Genomic DNA, 21,079 nt, shown 5'->3' with positions numbered 1-21,079 from the left:
TGTTTTTGGAAGAAGCAGCCTTGGATATGGGTACAATTGCATACTCCAAGAAAGTTCAGTTTCCTTCCACATACAAATTCAAGCCTAAAATTCCAGCTTTTTGGTCTCAAGGAAAAGCAAAAGGAAAAGGTGATGGCAAACAGTCCCAATACAACTGGTCTGGTAAGACTAAAATGCATTGGGCTACCAGAGGACCAGCTTCTAAAACAGAAGATTAGCCATCAGCCTTGATGGTGCAGGCCTCCAACTGGGGGATCCCAAGGTGGGTGGCAGACTTCTTCAATTTGCACAGATCTGGCAGCAGTATACCACAGATGCCTGGGTGCAAGAAGCGGTATCTCACAGTTATGCGTTTGATTTCAAGAAAAACCCTCCTCAAAGGTTTTTTTTGTACCAGCTCGTCTTTGGTAGAGACGAAGGCCAGGGCTTTGCAAGAGGCAGTTCAGAAATTGCTTCAGCCAGGAGTAATCATTCCAGTTCCTCCTGCACAACAAGGACAGGGTTTCTACTTCAAACTGTTTCTAGTCCAGAAGCCAAATGGGTCGTTACGTTCCATACTCAATCTAAAAGTTCTGAACAAGTACATTTGGGTGCTTCGGTTTCATATGGAGACTTTACGTTCCATCATTTTGGCTATGGAGCCAGGGGATTTTATGGTGTCCCTGGATATCCAGGATGCTTACCTACATGTTCCTATAGCCCTGTCTCATCAGCACTATCTCAGGTTCGCTATCCTCCAACAGCATTTTCAGTTCCAGGCTCTGCCATTCGGATTGGCCACAGCCCCCAGAGTATTTACCTAAATTATGGTGGTAATGGCAGCTTATCTCCGCCAGCAGGGGATAACGAGTTTTATGGTAAGAAATTATCTTTGTTAAAACTCTTTCTGCGAGGTACACTGGACTCCACAAGGAAAGACATAGGGGTGTAGAGTAGTATCTTGATCCGAAGCACCAACAGGCTCAAAAGCTTTGACTGTTCCCAGAATGCATAGCGCCGCTTCCTCTACAGGAGCTCAGTTTTTAGTTAACCAGCCCAATGCAATAGCAGGAAAAGAGACAACAGCGGTTAGTAGCCACATACACCACACTCTCACGACAGGAGAAGTGTCAGCAGCTAATGCCATACCAACCCAAAGAAGCTAAGTGCGTCAGGGTGGGTGCCTTGTGGAGTCCAGTGTACCTCACAAAAAGAGTTTTAACAAAGGTAAGTTCTTACCATAAAACTCGTTTTCTGCTGCGGGGTACACTGGGCTCCACAAGGAAAGACATAGGTGATGTCCTAAAGCAGTTCCTTATGGGAGGGGACGCACTGTAGTGGGCACAAGAACCCGGCGTCCAAAGGAAGCATCCTGGGAAGCGGCAGTATCGAAGGCATAGAACCTTATGAACGTGTTCACAGAGGACCACGTAGCCGCCTTGCACAATTGTTCAAGGGTCGCACCACGGCGGGCCGCCCAATAAGGTCCAACAGACCGAGTAGAATGGGCCATAATGTGAGCAGGAGTTGATAGACCAGCCCTCACATAAGCATGTGCAATCACCATTCTAATCCATCTGGCCAAAGTTTGCTTGTGAGCAGGTCAGCCCCGTCTGTGAAATCCAAACAGCACACAGAGAGAATCAGATTTCCTAATAGAAGCAGTTCTCTTCACATAGATATGGAGAGCCCGTATCACATTTAAAGACCTCTCTTTGGGAGACAGATCAGGAGAAACAAGTGCCAAAACTACAATCTCCTGGTTAAGGTGGAACGAAGAAACCACCTTAGGTAAATATCCGGGACGAGTCCTAAGAACCGCCCGGTCACGGTGAAATATCAGATATGGGGAACTACAAGACAAGGCACCCAAATCCGACACTCTTCTAGCTGGAGCAATAGCCAGCAGAAACACCACCTTAAGGGAAAGCCACTTAAGATCAGCTGAACCAAGAGGTTCAAACGGAGACTCTTGTAACGCCTCCAAAACCACGACAAGTCCCAAGGAGCCACAGGCGGGACATAGGCAGGTTGGATACGCAACACACCCTGAGTGAAGGTATGCACATCAGGTAAGGTCGCAATCTTTCTCTGAAACCACACCGACAAAGCAGATATTTGAACCTTGAGGGAGGCCAGACGCAGGCCTAAGTCCAGGCCCTGCTGAAGAAAGGCCAACAACTTGGCTATACTAAACTTGGAAGCGTCATAATGGTTAGATGCACACCAAACAAAGTAAGAATGTCAGACTCTATAGTAAATCCGAGCAGAAGCCGGTTTCTGGGCCCGCAACATACTGTAGTTTGAATGATCGCCTCAGAAAACCCTTTAGCCCTCAAGCCGGAAGCTTCAAGAGCCACGCCGTCAAAGACAGCCGGGCTAGGTCCTGGTAGACACAGGGGCCCTGAACGAGGAGCTCTGGGCATTGTGGAAGTAGAATTGGACGCTCTGACGATAGACCCTGCAGGTCTGAGAACCAGTGCCGTCTGGGCCACGCTGGAGCTATGAGAAGCAGAATTCCTCTTTCTTGCTTGAACTTCCAAATTACCCTGGGCAGGAGTGACACCGGAGGGAACAAGTACAGCAGCCGAAACCTCCACAGCACCGCCAGCGCATCCACGAATGCTGCTTGAGGATCCCTTGTCCTTGCTCCGAAGACCGGAACCTTGTGATTGTGTCGAGACGCCATCGGATCTACGTCTGGAAGGCCCCACTTTTCCACTAGGAGTTGAAACACTTCTGGATGGAGGCCCCACTCTCCGGCGTGTACGTTCTGACGACTGAGAAAGTCCGCTTCCCAATTCAGGACTCCCGGAATGAATATTGCCGATATGGCCGGTAGATGGCGTTCCGCCCAATGTAGAATCCGTGAGACTTCCTTCATTGCCAAACGGCTTCGAGTGCCGCCTTGATAATTTATGTAAGCCACTGTGGTGGCGTTGTCCCACTGTACTTGAACAGGACGGTTCTGAATTAAATGCTGGGCCAGGTTCAACGAATTGAAGACCGCCCGTAATTCCAGAATGTTGATCGAGAGGAGAGATTCCTCCTTGGTCCACCAACCCTGAAGGGAGTGTTGCTCCAGCACCGCGCCCCAACCTCTTAGACTGGCATCTGTCGTCAACAGGACCCAGTCGGACATCCAGAAGGGATGGCCCCTGCACAATCGTTGGTCCTGGAGCCACCAGTGCAGCGACAGACGGACCTCCGGAGTCAATGAGATCATGTGAGACCTGATCCGGTGAGGCAGGCCACCCCACTTGGCTAGAATCCGCCTCTGGAGGGGGTGAGAATGAAATTGAGCATACTCCACCATGTCGAATGCTGACACCATGAGGCCCAGCACCTGCATCGCCGAATGTATCGACACTTGCGGACGAGACAGGAAGCAACGAATCCTGTCCTGAAGCTTCAGGACTTTCTCCTGAGACAAGAACAACCGTGGTTGTGAGTGTCCAATAGCGCTCCCAGGTGCACCATGCTCTGAGCAGGGACCAGGGAGGATTTCTTCAAGTTGATGAGCCACCCGTGGGCTTGTAGAAACCAGACAGTCATATCCAGATGACGTAGGAGAAGTTCAGGGGAATTTGCCAGGATTAACAAGTCGTCCAGATACGGCAGTACCCTGACCCCTTGACGGTGGAGTACCACCGTCATCACCGCCATAACTTTGGTGAAGACTCGCGGAGCCGTAGTTAAACCAAAAGGTAAGTCCCGAAACTGGTAATGGAGGTTGCCAATCGCAAACCTCAGGTATTGCTGATGTGACACTGCTATAGGAATATGCAGGTAAGCATCCTGTATGTCCAGGGAGACCATGTAGTCCCCAGGTTCCAAGGCCAGAACTATAGAGCGAAGGGTTTCCATACGGAACTTGGAAATTTTCACAAACCTGTTCAATGCCTTGAGGTTGAGAATGGGCTGGGAGGACCCATTCGGTTTCGGGACTAGAAATAGCGGAGAATAGTACCCCCGGCCCCTCTGAGCAAGAGGCACCTGTACTTTGACACCTGTATCCAGGAGGGTCTGTACCACTGAATGTAGAGTGTTTGCCTTTGTCTGGTCCAACGGGACGTCTGTCCGGCAAAATCGATGAGGGGGTCGGTTTTTGAAGGCTATGGCGTAACCTCGAGTGACGACTTCCCGTACCCAGGCATCTGAAGTGGTCTTCAACCATTCCTGGGTATACCCTAGAAGCCGGCCCCCCACCCTGGGATCCCCCAGGGGGAGGCCCGCCCCGTCATGCAGCAGGCTTATCGGTCTTGGAAGCTGACTGACAGGCAGCCCAGGCTCTTTTGGGCTTCGGCTTATCAGGTTTGGAAGTGCGGGCCTGCTTGATCTACGCCTGACCTTTTGCTTTACCTGAAGGACGAAAGGGACATAAGGAAGTACCTTTAGCCTTCAACACAGAAGGAGCGGTACTTGGCAGACAGGCAGTTTTGGCAGTAGCCAAATCAGCCACTATCTTATTTAAGTCCTCCCCAAACAGAATATCTCCCTTGAAAGGGAGTACCTCCAGGGTTTTTCTTGAGTCCAGATCCACGGACCCGGATCTCAGCCACAATATCCGGCGAGCCAGTACTGATGTAGTAGAGGCCTTGGCTGCTAGGATACCGGCATCAGAAGCCACCTCTTTAATAAAGTGAGAAGCTGTGACAATATATGACAAGCATTGTCTAGCATTGTCAGTAGAGATTTCAGCTTCTAACTCCAAGGCCCATGCTTCAATAGCCTCTGCAGCCCATGTTGCTGCAATAGTGGGCCTTTGTGCAGCACCCGTGAGGGTGTAAATCGCTTTCAGACAACCCTCCACACGTTTATCCGTAGGCTCTTTTAGAGACGTGACGGTAGTGACAGGTAGATCTGAGAAAACCACCATCCTAGCTACATGTGAGTCTACTGGAGGAGGCGTTTCCCAATTTTTAGACAGCTCTGGCATGAGGGGATAGCGAGCTAGCATCTTCTTTTGAGGCACAAACTTCTTTCCCGGGTTTCCCCAGGGTTCCTGACGTATATCCACTAGGTGGGTGAGGTAAAACTTGTTTAACCACCTTCTGACGCTTGAACCTATCTGGTTTCTTAGGAGGGGCGGATGGCTCGGGATCATCCGTAATCTGTAAAATTAACTTAATAGCCTCCAAAAGATCAGGAACATCCACATGTGAACTACCCTCCCCCTCAGCAGTATCTGTGTCAGAATCTGTGGGGTCAGTGTAAACGCCATCTTCATCAGACGAGGTGTCAGTGACAGCAGTGGATTATGAGGAGATAAGAGCTCGCTTAGAGGACCCCTTGGTATTAGGTGAGCGAGGGTCAGACTTTTTAGTAGTCAAGGACTGGTTCAACTTCTCCAATTGAGCAGATAAATTGTCCGTCATTATGTACCCCCATTGCCACAGTACCACTGGGGGGCAAGGAGCCCCCAGAACCAGAGCCCACAGCTGCTATAGTCTCCTCATAGGGGTCTGTGGCTTCAGCAACACCGGCAGTGTGTTCAGCCCCAGAACCGTTACCTTCAGAAGCAGACATGATATAAGTTGCAGTATCAGGTAACACAGTACAATTGGCAGCAGCACAATACCTCTTACCCAAACCCCTGTGCAGTGTAGTCAGCACAAGCAGAGATACAGGAGAGATATGGTGACTAAAATCACAGAGAAAAATACGTATTAGAGTATATCTTGTGAAAAACCTATATAATTATAAAACCTGACGCACCAAGCCCCTTCAGGTTATAGAATATAGGGATAGCAAGTTGAGTGAGAGACATGAAATGGAAACCACTCAGCAAGCTAATGCACACACATATAGTCACATGTAAACAATGCAGAGGTTATTACTAACAATAATACTGCACTGGACCAGCTTATATAGCTATGTAGTCAATAGATATAACACTGCACAGTAAGAACTGGATGTATATCACAGGGTACTTGTACCAGAGAACCCTGAATAAATGCACTCTTTCTTAACTAACACTGTCTAATTGACATGTAGAATACTTAAGTGTCATGTAAAGTCACAGCGCTGACAACCAGGCGGCTTTACACAGGAGGATTTGCCAAAGCAGTCCCAGGAACAGTGTAGCTGAGAGAAATGGCACCTAAACACTGACAGCGAGTGAGGGAGAGACAGATATGAAGCTCTAGGGCGGGAACATTTGCTGGAAATGGCGCCCTGGGGCTGGGGGAGGGGCTACAGGTCTAAGCCTTATCCCCCTGCTGGCAAAACCACCGGGTATTGTGGGCTACTATAAAACAGTTTTAAGGGAAAACCTGACCTGCACCCATGCCCTGGTGATCTAGTGGGATCGCCTGTACTGCCACAGTGTCCACAGCCAGCGCGTGCGGCCCGCCTCTCACTGACCGTGCCAGATCGCGATAAAGTACGGGTCCTACTCACCACCTCCCGAAGCGCGGCCACGCGATCCCGGAGAGCCCCCGTTGTTTGTGCCTGACTTTAGAAGAAAACCGGATCCTCCTGCTGTAGTTACCCGGCAACCAGGGCTCGGGAGTGTACAGCGCTGCTGGGGAGAGATGGAGCTGCAGCAGTGAATGTCACTAGACATGTACACACTGCTGCAGCCCTTGAAGTCTTCACTTTTCTTCTCAAAAAGCTATTCTTAGGGCTGCCCAGAGCAGCCCCTGTTATGTGCCTGCTATCTGCGGCACCAACTACAAAACTGAGCTCCTGTGCAGGGAGGCGGGGTTATAGAGGAGGTGGTGCTATGCATTCTGGGAACAGTCAAAGCTTTTGAGCCTGTTGGTGCCTCGGATCAAGATCCTACTCTACACCCCCTATGTCTTTCCTTGTGGAGCCCATTGTACCCCGCAGCAGAAAAGAATCTTTCCATACCTCGACAATCTTTTAATCCTGGCACAGTCTCAGGAACTGCTTCTGTGTCATTTGCAAAAGACAATAGAGTGTCTGCAGATGCACGGTTGGCTCATAAATTGGGTGAAATCATCTATGGTTCCGTCACAGAGGATGACTCACTTGGGGGCTGTATTGGATTGAGCCTTCAGAGAGTAACTTTACCTTTGAACAAAATATCCAAAGTTCAGTCAAGGACTCAGGAGCTGCTACACAGTCAAAAGGTATCCATTCACACAGCAGTGCATGTGATGGGATTGATGGTGTCCACGTTCGACATGGTAGCGTATGCTCAGTTCCATTCAAGGCCTCTGCAACATCTGATCCTTGCCAAATGGAATGGTTTTCATTAGACAATAAAAACGCAGACTATGGTCCTTACTCTGGAAGTAAGGAGGTCATTAGCATGGTGGCTACAGACATCCCATCTGGACAAAGGGAGAACCTTTTGGATATCAGATTGGGAAATTCTGACAACGGATGCCAGCCTTCAGGCTGGTGAGAGGTGTCAGGAAGGATTTATTTCCAAAGGCAGTGGTCCAAGAAAGAACGTTGCCTGCCAATAAATATATTGGACTCCGGGCCATATACATGGTGCTGATTCAGGCAAAGGACATCCTTCAGGGGAAACCAGTTCAGATCCGCTCGGACAATGCGACGGCAGTAGCGTACTTCAACCATCAGGGCGGAACTCGCAGCCAGAAAGTAATGAAGGAGGTAAGTCACACGTTAAAGTGGGCAGAACTTCATCTTCCAGCCTTGTCCACAGTGTTCGTTCTGGGAATCCTAAACTGGAAAGTGGATTTTCTTAGTCGACACACCATTCATGCAAACGAATGGGCTCTACACCCGGAGGTCTTCCTGACCCTTGTAGATAGATGGGGGTTGCTAGAGATAGATCTCATGGCGTCCCATCAGAACAAAGACCCCACATATGGGTCAAAAACAAAGGATCTCAAAGCGATCTTTGTGGATGCCCTGTCGGCGAGATGGGACTTTCATCTGGCCTATGTGTTTCCATCAATCGCCTTATTACCCAGGGAGGTGAGAAAGGTAAAACAAGGAAAGGATGCCGTAATACTAATAGCTCCGGCTTGGCCCAGAAGACATTGGTACAGAGATCTGCAGAGGATGTCGATGGATGCTCCATTCCTACTCCTTCAACCTCCAGATCTACTGAGTCAAGGTTCTTGTCATCACAGACACCTGGATCGACTGTCTTTGACGGCGTGGCTCTTGAGACCTCTATCTTGAAGTCAAGAGGATTCTCATAACAGGTAATTCAAACAATGCTCAGAGCAAGGAAACCTTCCTCAGCTTGCATTTATCACCGAATATGGCAAGCCTATATTCAACGGTGCAGTGAACGGAAATGTGACCCTAGGTCTTTCAAAGTTTCCAGAGTCCTAGCATTCCTTCAGGCAGGAGTGAATAAAGGTTTAAGGGTGGCTTCCTTGAGAGTCCAAGTGTCAGCATTGACTGTATGGTTCCAAAAGGAAAACTGCCAACCTACAGGATGTGCGCACTTTTTTCCAGGGAATGTTGCGCATTCAACCTCCTTTTGTTCCTCCCACAGTGCCTTGGGACTTAAGCTTAGTTCTAAAGGCCCTTCAAGTTGCCCCATTTGAACCACTTAAAAGAGTGGATCGTAAATGGTTGTCAGCTAAAGTTCTCTTTCTACTGACCATCAGCTAGAAGAGTTTCAGATTTAGGGTCATTGTTATGTAGTCCTCCATTTCTGATTTTTTTATCCAGATAGAGCAGTTCTCAGAACTAAATCTGGGTATCTTCCTAAGGTTGTTTCTAAATTCCACCTTAACGAAGAAATTGTAGTCCCGGCTTTCCAAGGGCTTGACCTTTCTGCGGGAGATGCATCGTTGGACGTAGTCTGTGCCTTAAGAATCTACGTAGATCATACCTGTGCTATCAGGAAGACAGATTCTCTCTTTGTTCTCTACGGATTTCACAAGAGAGGATGGCCTGCTGATAAGCAGACACCGGCAGGGTGGCTTCGGATGACGATTTCAGAAGCATATTCTCAAGCTGATCTCCCTATTCCGGATAATGTCTCTGCTCACTCTACTCGTAAGGTAGGTCCATCATGGGCAGGACAACATGGTGCTTCAGCAGAACAGATATGTAAGGTAGCCACATGGTCTTCCATTAACACATTCATTAGACATTATGGCGTTGATACCTTTGCCTCTCAGGACGCTGAATTCAGGCAAAGGATTCTCCTGTCCAATCAGGAGCGTCTCCACCACTATATTGCTTTGGGACATCCCAGTGTTATCCTGTGGATAACCTGTGGACCCTGCAGGAGAAATATACGCTATGGTAAGAACTTACCGTTGATAACGGTATTTCTCCTAAGTCCACAGGATCCACAGGGATCCCACCCTGACGCACCTGATTTGAGGATACTTTTACTCAGTAACCTCTTCCTTCTTTTACGGAAGGGTGTGCATGTGTGTTCTTCTCGCCTGATTAGGGCTCTCTATGATGCTCCTGCCTTGAGCTTTGGAAAAACAACTGATTTGCCTGACCCAGGAGGTGGAGATATATGGATGTGCCCGTTGCATGCTGGGAGACAGAAAAGCTTTGACCGTTTGGTGCAAAGCCGCTGTCGCTCCATCATATCCCTTATGTTATCCTGTGGACTTAGGAGGAATACCTTTATCAACGGTAAGTTCTTACCATAACGTATATTTTTTGAGTATATCATGTAGTATGTGAAAAATGAAAAGTAAAACTGCAAAAAAGTATATTAAAATAACTTGGAAGTGTGTGGTCATTCACCCCAAACGAAACCGTAAAATCAGCCACCATAATTTTAGTGGACAGCACATTTTTTTAAATTCACAACAGGACAGATAGAAAAAAAAATACCGTAATGTTTAATATTAAATAAAAATGCTGTTCATACAAAATGTTTACCTGAAGAATCTTGCACAAACACATTGCAAATGTGGGTGAATAAATACCATGATGGGAAAGAGAGCAAGATCAGGGCATTTACACAGTAAATGTTTTATTAGTGATTTTGCAAAGCATCTGTGGCAGTAAGTATTATGACAGCTATTGTTAATTCTCTAAAGACCCAAGGCCCAGCTCCTCAACAAAGCTGACCACAGCTAGAATTGTTCTAACAAGCACCCACGCACTCCATAAAGCTGCAAGGAACACAAATTAAAGAGGACATTTCTGTTTACCAACTTTACTGATGGAGTCAGACAAGTCTCAGTATGTAAAAAAAAAAGATGATCCAAATCAATTAAAGAGAAAAACCTCAAAGAATATAAATGTTAAAAACTGCCTTGTGCGCGGTGTTACAGACTCATTGCCAGATTGTAGTAGGGGAAGGCAAATTAAAGTGTGGGATTATTTTGGGAGGGCGAAATATAAAAATAAAAAAAGACATAAAACCAAATTCGGTATACTGTATATGGAGCACCACGTGTCATTGATGTGAGAGGTGGACGTTGGCTACGAAGGTGCGTGAGGTCCAACTGACACGCTACAGTGGAGCAGCTTACCGTCAACATGAACCTGGGGGCTACCAGGTGTGTTTGAAACGACAGTTCAGCCCGTCTAATTGTTGTTCGTGGTCATAATAATGTGACTCGACCGTGTATAATAAAACTATAAAGGTTGTGTCTGCACATACGTGTACATTAGCAATTGAGAGTTTGAGAAATATATTTCTAGGGACTGTTATGGAGACAAAAAAAAATTCCAATTTTGTTTCTGTTCATTCCGGCATCACGCAAAACTTTTCCTTTTTATTTATCTATTGTATAGCATAGTGATCTAGAAAGAAACTAAAGGTGTGTACACACGGTGAGATATAGTCAAAATCGCAAGGAAAGTTAGTGCAAATCGCAAGGTGTTAGCCACCTTGCAATACCGATACACAGTCCCGCGGGGTTGGTATCGCAATGCTAGATAGACTGTGCAGGCAAGTCAATCTTGTGTATGTGTGTGTATACACACACACACACACACACACACACACACACACATACACACACACACACACACACACACACATATACACACACACACACACACGGATTCAAGTGGTCCTGGAAAGGTGGTGGAACTCACTTCCTCCGCCACCTCTTCCCCTCTCCCTTCCATTAGGCATAGCCAGGGCTGGGGTAGGGTTTTCGGCATTCCCCTGCAAACTATACATTTGTACCCTACCTCCCATACTTTATAAAGAGACAGTGGTCTCAGAAGGGAGGGGTGTGGTCACATAATAGTACCCCAATTCAAATTATACCACACAGTAGCACAATCTTATTCACATTACACTGTACGTAGTGCCCCTGATTCATATTACATCACATAGTAATGTCCCTTATTCATGTTACATCACTCAGTAGTGCCCCTTATTCACATTGTGCTACATAGTGGTTCCCTTTATACACATTATGCCACACAGTAGTGACCCTTATAGACAATGTCAGCAGTAGTGCCCTTTACACACATTGCTCTCAGTAGTTGTGCCACTTATACACATAATACCCACAGTAGTAGTGCCCCTTCACATAATGCCCACAGTAGTCCTTTTATACACAATGCCCACAGTAGTGCCACTTGTACACATAATGCCAACAGTAGTAGTGCCCCTTACATACATAATCCCCACAGTAGTGACCCTTACACACATCTCTGCCTCTGTCACTTCAGCAGCTCACCACCTGTGTCCCCCAAGCCACCCTCTCATCTTGTCTTTAGCATGCACAAAGCCTGCTTCTTTGATAGCTCTTCTTCACTTCAGTGGCATTGACGGTATGATATCACATATGCCATGTCAGAAAAGGAAGCCGCTGGGACCTGGGGAGGTGATGAACACCGTCCAACAGCGTCCAATAGACACAGCGTGTGGGAATACCAGGTGAAGCCACAGGTGAAGGAGGACCATGGGCCTGAGGAAGAGGTAGGAGGCTGCAGCTCGTCAGTGACACTAGCAACGCCTGCATCAACTATTGACTTGAGTGGCGCGGTGGTCTTTTCTTTTAGAATTACCATTAAAGACCATGGAGAAGGTACCATTGCAGGTGGTGGAACTCCATTCCACCCCACTTTAACCCCTGTATAGACATACACACACACACACACACACACACACACACACACACACACACACAATACAGTATATACATATATATGTTGCACACCCTGAAAAATGCTCAGGGCTGCATGTGTAGATCTCGGGACCAGTTGCTTCTCTCATAGGCAGCTTTACATGGCTTGCTCATGAGTTAGTAGCCCCAAGCATCATTTTTATTCATCTCTGAAGGAAAAACTGCAAATATTGTTTACAAAGAATTTTTTTTATCAATGTGTACAATATAAAATATACATCACAATATTAGGTGACACTACTGTTTTTGTTAAATTTGATTCGCTGAGCAATAACAGATATCCACGCAAACAAAACGCTAGCATATATATATTGCTGATTCCTTCATAAAGAAAAGTATAACCTAAATCTAAGTTCCTTGTAACAGAGCTCCTACACTCAATTATTTGCAATCTACAGTACAGTAGTTTATACTGTATGTTGAAAAGTTTTAAATTCACAATAAAAATGAGAACAAAGATAGAAACAGAATTGTTGGGACATGTCTAATGCCAAATGGAGAATGAACCTATATGCACATCTGGGGCTTCTTACTACTACATACAGTAATTATAGTAAAGGATTACAGAGGGAATTTTCATTCCCAACTGATGTTATGATGTATATGAGGGGTGGCACTTGATATTACCGGCTGTTGAGATCCCGGCGCTCAGCATACAGTCACCGGTATACTGACAATTATTCTCTCTCTTGGGGTGTCCACGACACCCCCCTGGAGGGAGATTAAATAGCGTCTCGCCACCGTGCCAGCAGCGTGGCGAGCACAGCGAGCCCGCAAGGGGCTCTTCTGCGCTCGCTCTGCTGCCAGCATTCCGGCGCCGGGATCCCAAGTGCCGGTGAATCATACTACACCCGTATATGAGATATTTCTAAAAGATTAACTAGTATAAGTCACCACTGTTACAGCAAAGATACAAAATGCCTGTATAGGGATCCATTTTCAAAACACCTAATAAATCTTTGGCGACCAGTGCAGTTTACATTGTGTGTTTTATTTGTGCAATTTCACATTATCATTTTAGAGAAAATACAGTGTTGCAACTTGCTGGTAATTTGAATTAAAAATATTATATGAATGTATAGAATTGATGCTTACCATGGCTGGCCTTGGGTATGTGTCATACGGTGGCGGTGGGCTGTCTTGCTTTGGAGTGGACGGTGTTTCAGCATCTTCTTGATCACTTTCACTCCAATAGTCTACAAGACACAGGTCACATATAACATAAATTGTCCAACATGACTAAAAATAAGTAAATCTGCATAATCTAACAGAATTATATAAACAAAATAATACATTTTCTCATATTTGATAAACAATTACGTGAATTAAGTGAAAACTTTTTACACTTGGGTCTATTCACGAAGCAGTGAAAATAGTGGAGAAGTGAGCCTGTGAAGAAGTTGCCCATGGCAACCAATCAGCTGCTCAATACAATTGTATAGTTGCAAATTATAAATGTTACTTCGATGCTGATTGGTTGCCATGGGCAACTTCTTCACTGGCTCACTTCTCCACCCTTTTCACTGCTTCATGAATAGACCCCTTAGAGACCTATTTATTAGTTATCGGGTTTAAGATTGGGATGTCTAAAAGTACAGTGATCGCTTATGTGATGACCTTAGATTCTGCTTAGGTGTCAAGCCACATTACTGCGCATTCACGGTCATCAGACCACGTATGGGCAAGCAGCCATTGCCATTTCTCTCTCCAGGCAACTGCTGCGAATTGTAGCCCATAGGCTACAATGACTAATGACATCTGGAGATGGCATTCACTATCGGGTCTTAACTCTGGAATGCTTCACATAGCTTGGTAAATTTGGTATGTAACCAGTCCCATAGAATCCTATGGGGGTTGCTTTTGCAATTGAAAATGTGGGGACTACAGTAGATATCTCTTCTGTACATACATTTAGGGGATACTTAATATTGGCGGGTACCCTCCAAAAATATGTGTTTTCAGGGGATAGCCCACAAATATTCTTTGACAAATAGACCCCTTAATGTCACATGGATAGTACGAATAAAATAAAAACAAATTATCTGCCCCCACATAAAAAAACATGCATTAAAGTAATTGGTGATACAAAGAAATAATAAATATGATTGGCCACATCATCATCAACACAATAATTATTAGCAAACTGCAAATGGTAAACCTTTTATTCCACTTCACATTACTCTAGATAAATGTGTGTAAATCCAAAGAGCCCCACTACATCAGAACCAACAGCCCCAGACTTGCCATAGCCTTCTCAACAGGGAAAGCACCTAGTGATTACCAGCTCAGAGCCCTGCCTGTCCCAGTATACAGTTCAATAGGGCCCCAGGTTCCCACAGACACGAGGAGAAATCATTGGAGGTCTTGTGAAGTGGAGCGGGTTATAAATTCTCAGATCTGGAGAAGCAGTGTCTGGTGGTGTTTTTGAACAACCCTGACACCAGTGTTGCGTTTCACAACAGACTATCATTTTGGCCAGTTTACATAAAATACTAATGCAAACAAATCCCGGTAGTCAGGTTAAGCCCACAAAATAAAGAGAGACCCTGTGGCCTACTACTTGCCTTAGATTAGTGACAGGGGGTGCAGAATGTATATGCCCTTACTTTTATTGCTCTATGGTTATTTAGTATATCAATTGTGGTTGTTCTATGAACTGCAGGTTACAATAAATCTGGTTCACTGCTTATTAGTCCTAGTATGAGCTATTATTCCCAGACCATACAGATCACAAGTACCTTGCCTTCTAGTCTCTAATAGAGTTCCAGTGAGGCTAAAGACACCTCCACAAAAGAACCTGAGGCAGTTACCAGCTACAAAAATTTATAGATTTTGTGCATGAAGGTTGGCTCCTGGAATAGTCCTGTCCAATACAGTAGGTATCTATTGTAACACCCTCAGCAACTCTACCATAAAAAGCAGCTTTACCTAACAAGCCATACATATTTTTACATATAAACTGACTGAGCCAGTTTTTAGACTTTCGCAATGGGAATGACAAAATTGTAGCAAAAACAGTAATCAGTAGGCCAGTAACAGGTTTTTCCAACACACCTGTTTTGTTTTTAGACCGACTTATAACTGTATAACATACTGTATGGTAATCAGCTCTTCAGCACACAGAGAAAAAACTCTCATTGTTTTGAGTAATTAAAAGTGCATTTCATCTAAGGTTTTCATTTAAATATTAATTTGTCACTAAAAGTATTCTTTGGCTACCTTGATCTTGTTTAATCCGCTCTCTCTCTGCATACCCAGAAGCTGCCAGGTTAACTCTACTAATCCACCTGCAAAAATGGAAAGTAATTATATAAATGTAACTGTGCATGGTTGGAAAATATAGACTGTGCTGTTATAAAGATGTTTTGCATTTTAAGTCATCACACTCCCATACTTTCTATGGCAGTGTTTGGCCAAATGTTATTTTTTATTCTGTGCATTGTGTGCTGTGTAAACTGAAGTACAATTTGACTATTTGCTAATCGTATCATCAGTAAAGTCTTCTTTTTTTTTTTTTACTTATATCATAAAAAAAGGACATCTGCAAAGAATGTATTGTTCGTATTCAGACAAAACATTGTTTTCCTGTGACTTGTTCAAATGTGCTTGGCTTTCTGGGTATTAAAATATTAAATATGTGTATGTATGTATATATAATATATATATATGTGTGTGTGTATATATATATATATATATATATATATCTCTATCTATGAGATGAGCAGGTCCGGTTACAGAGAAGCAAACCCACCCGAACTTCCTGATCCGGGCTCAGAGTCCAGCTCGGGTTTTCCCACCTGACTCAGGTCCCAAAATGAGGCAAAGCATCATCCTCCCACTGTCGGATTCTTGCAGGTTTTGGATTCTATAAAGGTCCCCGGTGATCGCGCCATCTTCACTCCAGGCTGTGGAGTTTGTAGCGAGCAGCTGTGTCTGTGCTGTGTCTGTCCAGAGGTGCTGTGTTGTCAATCCAGGGGTGCAGCTGTGTTGTCCATCAAGGGTCTGGGGCTGCTCTGTCCAACCAGGGGTGCTCTGTCCATTAATAAAGGTGGTACTCTGTCCATCCATAAAGGCCTCCAGGGGTGCTCTGTCCATACTGTGCCCATCCATAAAGGGGTTGCAGTGTCCTTCGGGGTGCTCTGTCAATCTAGGTGTGCTCTGCCCCAGTTTAAAACTAAATATATAATTAAAAATATATATACATATTTTATATGTGCTATACATCAGTGTACTATACTATTATTTATCTGTGACACTGCCGGTCAGACACATATTGCGACAATGTAGGTGGTGCCCCAGCTGTAGGTGGTCCGTCCCCAGAGGTGCTTTGTTATACATAAAGGGGTGCTGTGTTGTCCATCAAAGGGCTGCTGTTTCCGACAAGGGGCTGCTGTGTCTGTCCAGGGGTGCTCTGCCCCAGTGTTTACAAAATAAAAGCTAAAAAATAGAATAAAAAAAAAATTGTACTAAACTGCAGTGTATTATACAGATGGAGCCACACTAATCATGGCTCCGTCTGCGCCCACCTAGGCACGCCCATCGCAGCATCTGTGACGCGCCCCATTCACTTTAATGGGAGCGTCTTTGTGCACTCCCGTAGCGGGGCTAGGCGCTGGATGGCCTTGTCCCGCCGGGAGTGCACGTCTGAAATGGAGCCGCACTAGATGAGTGCAGCTCCATCTGTACTATTATTTTTCTGTGACACTGCAGTGTATCATACACGTATTGTGACACTGTAGGTGGTCTGTTCCCAGGGGTGCTGTGTTGTTGTCCATCAAGGGGCTGCTGTGTCCATCAGGGGTGCTCTGTGAATCTAGGGGTGCTATGCCCCAGTTTAAAAAAAATATATATATATATATATATATATATATATGAATGATATTTGTGTATGTGTAGCTGGCGCTAATACAGATGTTGATGATGAGGATTTTGATGAGGATGTTTGTGTAAATCAGGCACCAGTAGAAACAGTTGTTGCCCATGATATGAAAAAGTCCATTGTCATGCAGGGGGATAAAGACAAAAAATCCACCTCTTATGTGTGGAATTATTTTAACCCAAATCCGGACAACAACTGTGAAGCCGTCTGTACCCTTTTTGAAGCCATAGTAAGTAGGGACCTTAACCATTTAGGAAACTCTTCCCTGTTACATAACTTGCAGCACATTCATCGAAACGTAACAACAACCAGTCCAGCCTCACCTAGCTACCTTCTCTCTGTTAGATAAAAGTGCCTGCAATCTCCACCACCAACATCTTCATCGTCAATATCCTCAATCATGTTCGGAATTAGTCCTGCTTCCAATTTCACAAGCATGACTGACTCCTCTCCTATCTGGGCTTCCTCAGAAGGATCCTTGAGTGCTACACTTTCTGCTGCTGCTGATGTGATCGGATCTTCATCAGAAAGGGGACCAGGAAGACTACTTGTAGTACTTTAATAAAACAACTGACTTTAAAACAATTCTTAGCAACGGGGGGCAAGTATGACAGCAGTCACCCAGTTGCACAGTGGATTACGGACGCCATAACAGATATGCTGGTATTAGATGTATGTCCAGTATCCGCCATTAATGCAGTGGGTTTTAGACAGTTAATTGAGGTCCTGTGTCCCCCGCTACCAAATACCATTTAAATTCCACTTTACTAGAAAAGCAATTCCTAGTATGTACAAGGAAGTAAAAAAAAATGTATTAAGTGCCCTCTGAAATGCCATTTGTACCCACTGTCCACTTAACAGAGATTTGTGAACAAGTGGAACAGGGCAAACTAAAGACTACATGACTGTGACAGCCCACTGGGTAGGTGTATTGCCTTCAGCAGCACCAACAGCAGCAGCATCTAACAAATGCCAGCTCGTTCAGAGGAAAGCTACGCTGTGTATCACCAGTTTCACCAAAAAGCATACCGCAGACAACCTCTTAGAAAAACAGGGAAATCATTGCAAAATGGCTTATCCTGCGTGGACTTTCCTCAGGATTTGTGACTTTGGACAATACCACCAATATTGTGAAAGCATTACAGCTGGGTGAATTCCAACATGTCCCCTGTTTTGCTCACACAATTAATTTGGTGGTGCAAAATCTTTAAACAAATGACAGGGGTGTTCAGGAGATACTCTCTGTTTTGGGACATTTTCAACATTCAGCAAGGGCATGTTGAAGATTGCAGCACCTGCAAGTACTGTTGAATTTGCCCTGCCATCAACTGAAGCAAGACATAGTAACTAGGTGGAATTCAATCCTTTATATGCTTCTGCGGATGGAGGAGCAGCAAAAGGCCATCCAAGGCTACACAATGACCTATGACATAGGGAAAGGAGGTAGGTTGTACCTTACTCAAGCACAGTGGAGAATACTTTCCGTGTTGTCCAAGTTTCTCAAATCATTTAAAATTGCCACATGTGAAGTTAGTTCAGAAACTGCCAGCTTGAGGTAATTTTGCTTAACAGACTCTTAGCAAAGCAGCTGGAGAAATTGAAGGAAGAACTGAAATGAAGTGATTTCGCTAAGCATGTTGGACTTGTAGATCAAGCCCTTCATTCGCTTCACCAGGATCCAAGGGTGGTCAATCTCATGAAATCAGATCACTATATTTTGGTGAGCATACTTGATCCTAGGTTTAAGTTGTACATTGTATCTTTCTTTCCAAAAGACACAAAGCTGAAGAGATGCAAAAAGCTGTTGGTGAGAAAATTGTTAGCTCAAGAGGAACGTGACATGGCAACATCTCCTCCTTTGGGTTCTCTGGTAACTTCGGTTGCCAGGAAAAAAACGACATTTTCCTAAGAGACCCACTGGTGGTGATGAAGATCAGTCAGCAAAAAATTTTGACATCTGGTCTGAACAGAAGGAACTGCCTATGATTACTGACATGACTACCATGGCTGCATATCACACGGTCACCAATCAAAGAATGGCTGATGATTATGTTAGTGATAGCTTCCAAATAGGCATGTCAGACAGTCTGTCTCACTACTGGCAGGAAAAAAGGCAATTTGGAGGCCCTTGCACAAACTGGCTTTGCTTTACTCAAACTGCCAACACTCCAGTATGTACTCAGAGTTTTCAGCGCAGCCGGGAACATTGTCAACGATCGGCGTAGGAGGTTTCTTCCCCAAAATATGGAAAAGATGATGTTCATCAAAATGAATTACAAATTCCATGAGGAAGACAATTTACTTGCTAATACGTCTGAAAAATACAAAGGCGTCTGCAATGGTGGATTCCAGCAGGGATAAATTAAGACTTTGTGAAGAAGTGATGGGGGTGAGGAATCGGAAGATGATGAAAACATCATGACTTTTTGTAGAGCCAGTTTGAGACCACTGGCAGTTTATTTTGTAGCGGCCCAAACAAACCAACCATTTCAGCAACAAGTAGCAGTCCCTGTTGCTGAAGTGATTGGTTTGTTAAACTGTGCATGTCCTGTTTAATATATACAACATAAGGGTTCATTATGCACTGTTTGGAGCGAATTTCTTCTTTTGTAGACGACAAACATTTTCATAGTTTATTAAACTGCTTCCCTATCTGCCACTGCAGTGCCATTCTGTTTACTTGATGTGCCACGTTTGAAGTTTAAGTGCCACATGTTTGTGTCGGCCACTGCTGTCGCTTAGCTTAGTCATCCAGATACCTTGGTGCAACCTTTTGGCCTAAACTGGATGAAAACAGTATCGTGAGCCGAGAGGTGGTCAAAATTAACTGGAAATTAATGTTATTGAGGTTAATAATACTGTAGGAACAAAAACAAAATTCTGTATTCTGTGATTTTAGCTGTTTTGATGATTTTTGTAAAACAAAATGCCAAAAACAATACCTGCAAGGGTGTATTTGACAAAACCAAATACAGATCCAAAACACGAAGGCGATACAGATCCAAAACCCATGATTTGGGCCGGCGCACATCCTAATATTATATATATATATATATATATATAAAACTATAATATAGATGCATTTACTAAGCATATTTCGTATCTTGATGAAAGGTGCTTAATAAATGCATCTGAAACGCTGACCACATATGCTGTTGTAACGGCTGTGCTTTATTGAAAAAAAAACGAGGAGTGCTGCCTGTTTACTTTGCCTACATAATGTCCCTCTGGATCGTGGGAGGGTATTTAAGTCTAAAATTCATATAGGAATCAGTTGTCACATCTTTAGAGAGAAATGCAATACACCATCCTGTGTTATGACTTTATGAAACCACTCAGCAGTTTAAGTTTAATACCAGGTATGTATTTAGGGTAGTACGGATGGTGTACTGGCTAGCATTACTGCCTCACAGCACTGAGTTCATGGGTTTGATTCCCACCATGGCCCTAACAGTGTGGAGTTTGTATATTCTCCCTGTGCTTGTGTTGGTTTCCTCTGGGTACTCCAAATTTCCACCCACAATCCAAAAATATACTGGTAGCTTAATTGGCTCCCAATAAAAAATTAACCCTTGCATGTAAGTGTACATGAGCAGACTAGATGGGCCGAGTGGTTCTTATCTGCCGTTAAATTCTATTTCTATTTACAGTATGTCAATTAATAGTAAAAAATAAAAAAATAAAAAAGTAACAGGGGATGTATACTGAAAGGGAGGTCTTGCACTACAAGAAAAAAATCTGTCTAGTTTTAGTATCTATAACTTACAATATTAGATATAGCTTTCTCAAAGTCAGTAGTGTTGGCACAGATATGAAACGGGTTTATTAGCCCCTATAAATCGATGACCTCGGTGCAGAGCAGTTTGTTCCACAGGCTCTGTGACACTAATGAGCAATCTGCCATGAATTTGCAAGTCATACTCAGCCTATTTAAAGGAACAGAGATATAACTGTTCAGATATTTTGGCTGGCTTGACTTTTATCATATGACAACTTTTGGCAGTTGTATTAAGCAGTCAATAGGATCTTATTACAGGTCACATCCAGGTGATAAACTATGTACAGCCGCTGTGTACCAAAAAACAAAGCAGGTTCATTCAAAGTTCATTTCAATGCCACTGATAATTCTAGTAGCTGCAATGTTGAATACAAGTTGATGGAAATTACAGCATTCCGTTAATTTATTTTCCTTTTG

The 21,079-nt window shown here is 44.4% G+C and overlaps 1 protein-coding gene across 5 annotated transcripts in view; it reads right to left on the bottom strand.

Annotated features, from left to right (window-relative positions):
* The window catches only part of CNKSR2 (connector enhancer of kinase suppressor of Ras 2), an 805,595-nt gene that overhangs the window by 157,171 nt on the left and 627,345 nt on the right, over nt 1-21,079 (bottom strand). For all 5 annotated transcript variants that reach the window (XM_063955759.1, XM_063955760.1, XM_063955761.1 and 2 more), the window contains 2 exons: nt 15,225-15,292; nt 13,101-13,201 (listed from right to left, as the gene is read on the bottom strand). In XM_063955759.1, coding sequence (XP_063811829.1) covers nt 13,101-13,201; nt 15,225-15,292 — 169 coding nt within the window. The remainder of the gene's footprint in view (nt 1-13,100; nt 13,202-15,224; nt 15,293-21,079) is intronic.

This window comes from Pseudophryne corroboree, chromosome 2 (assembly GCF_028390025.1).
Source record: "Pseudophryne corroboree isolate aPseCor3 chromosome 2, aPseCor3.hap2, whole genome shotgun sequence".
In the NCBI taxonomy this organism is placed as follows: domain Eukaryota; kingdom Metazoa; phylum Chordata; class Amphibia; order Anura; family Myobatrachidae; genus Pseudophryne; species Pseudophryne corroboree.
The sequence above is the reverse complement of the archived record's forward strand: the minus strand, read 5'-3'. Positions and strand labels throughout refer to the sequence as shown.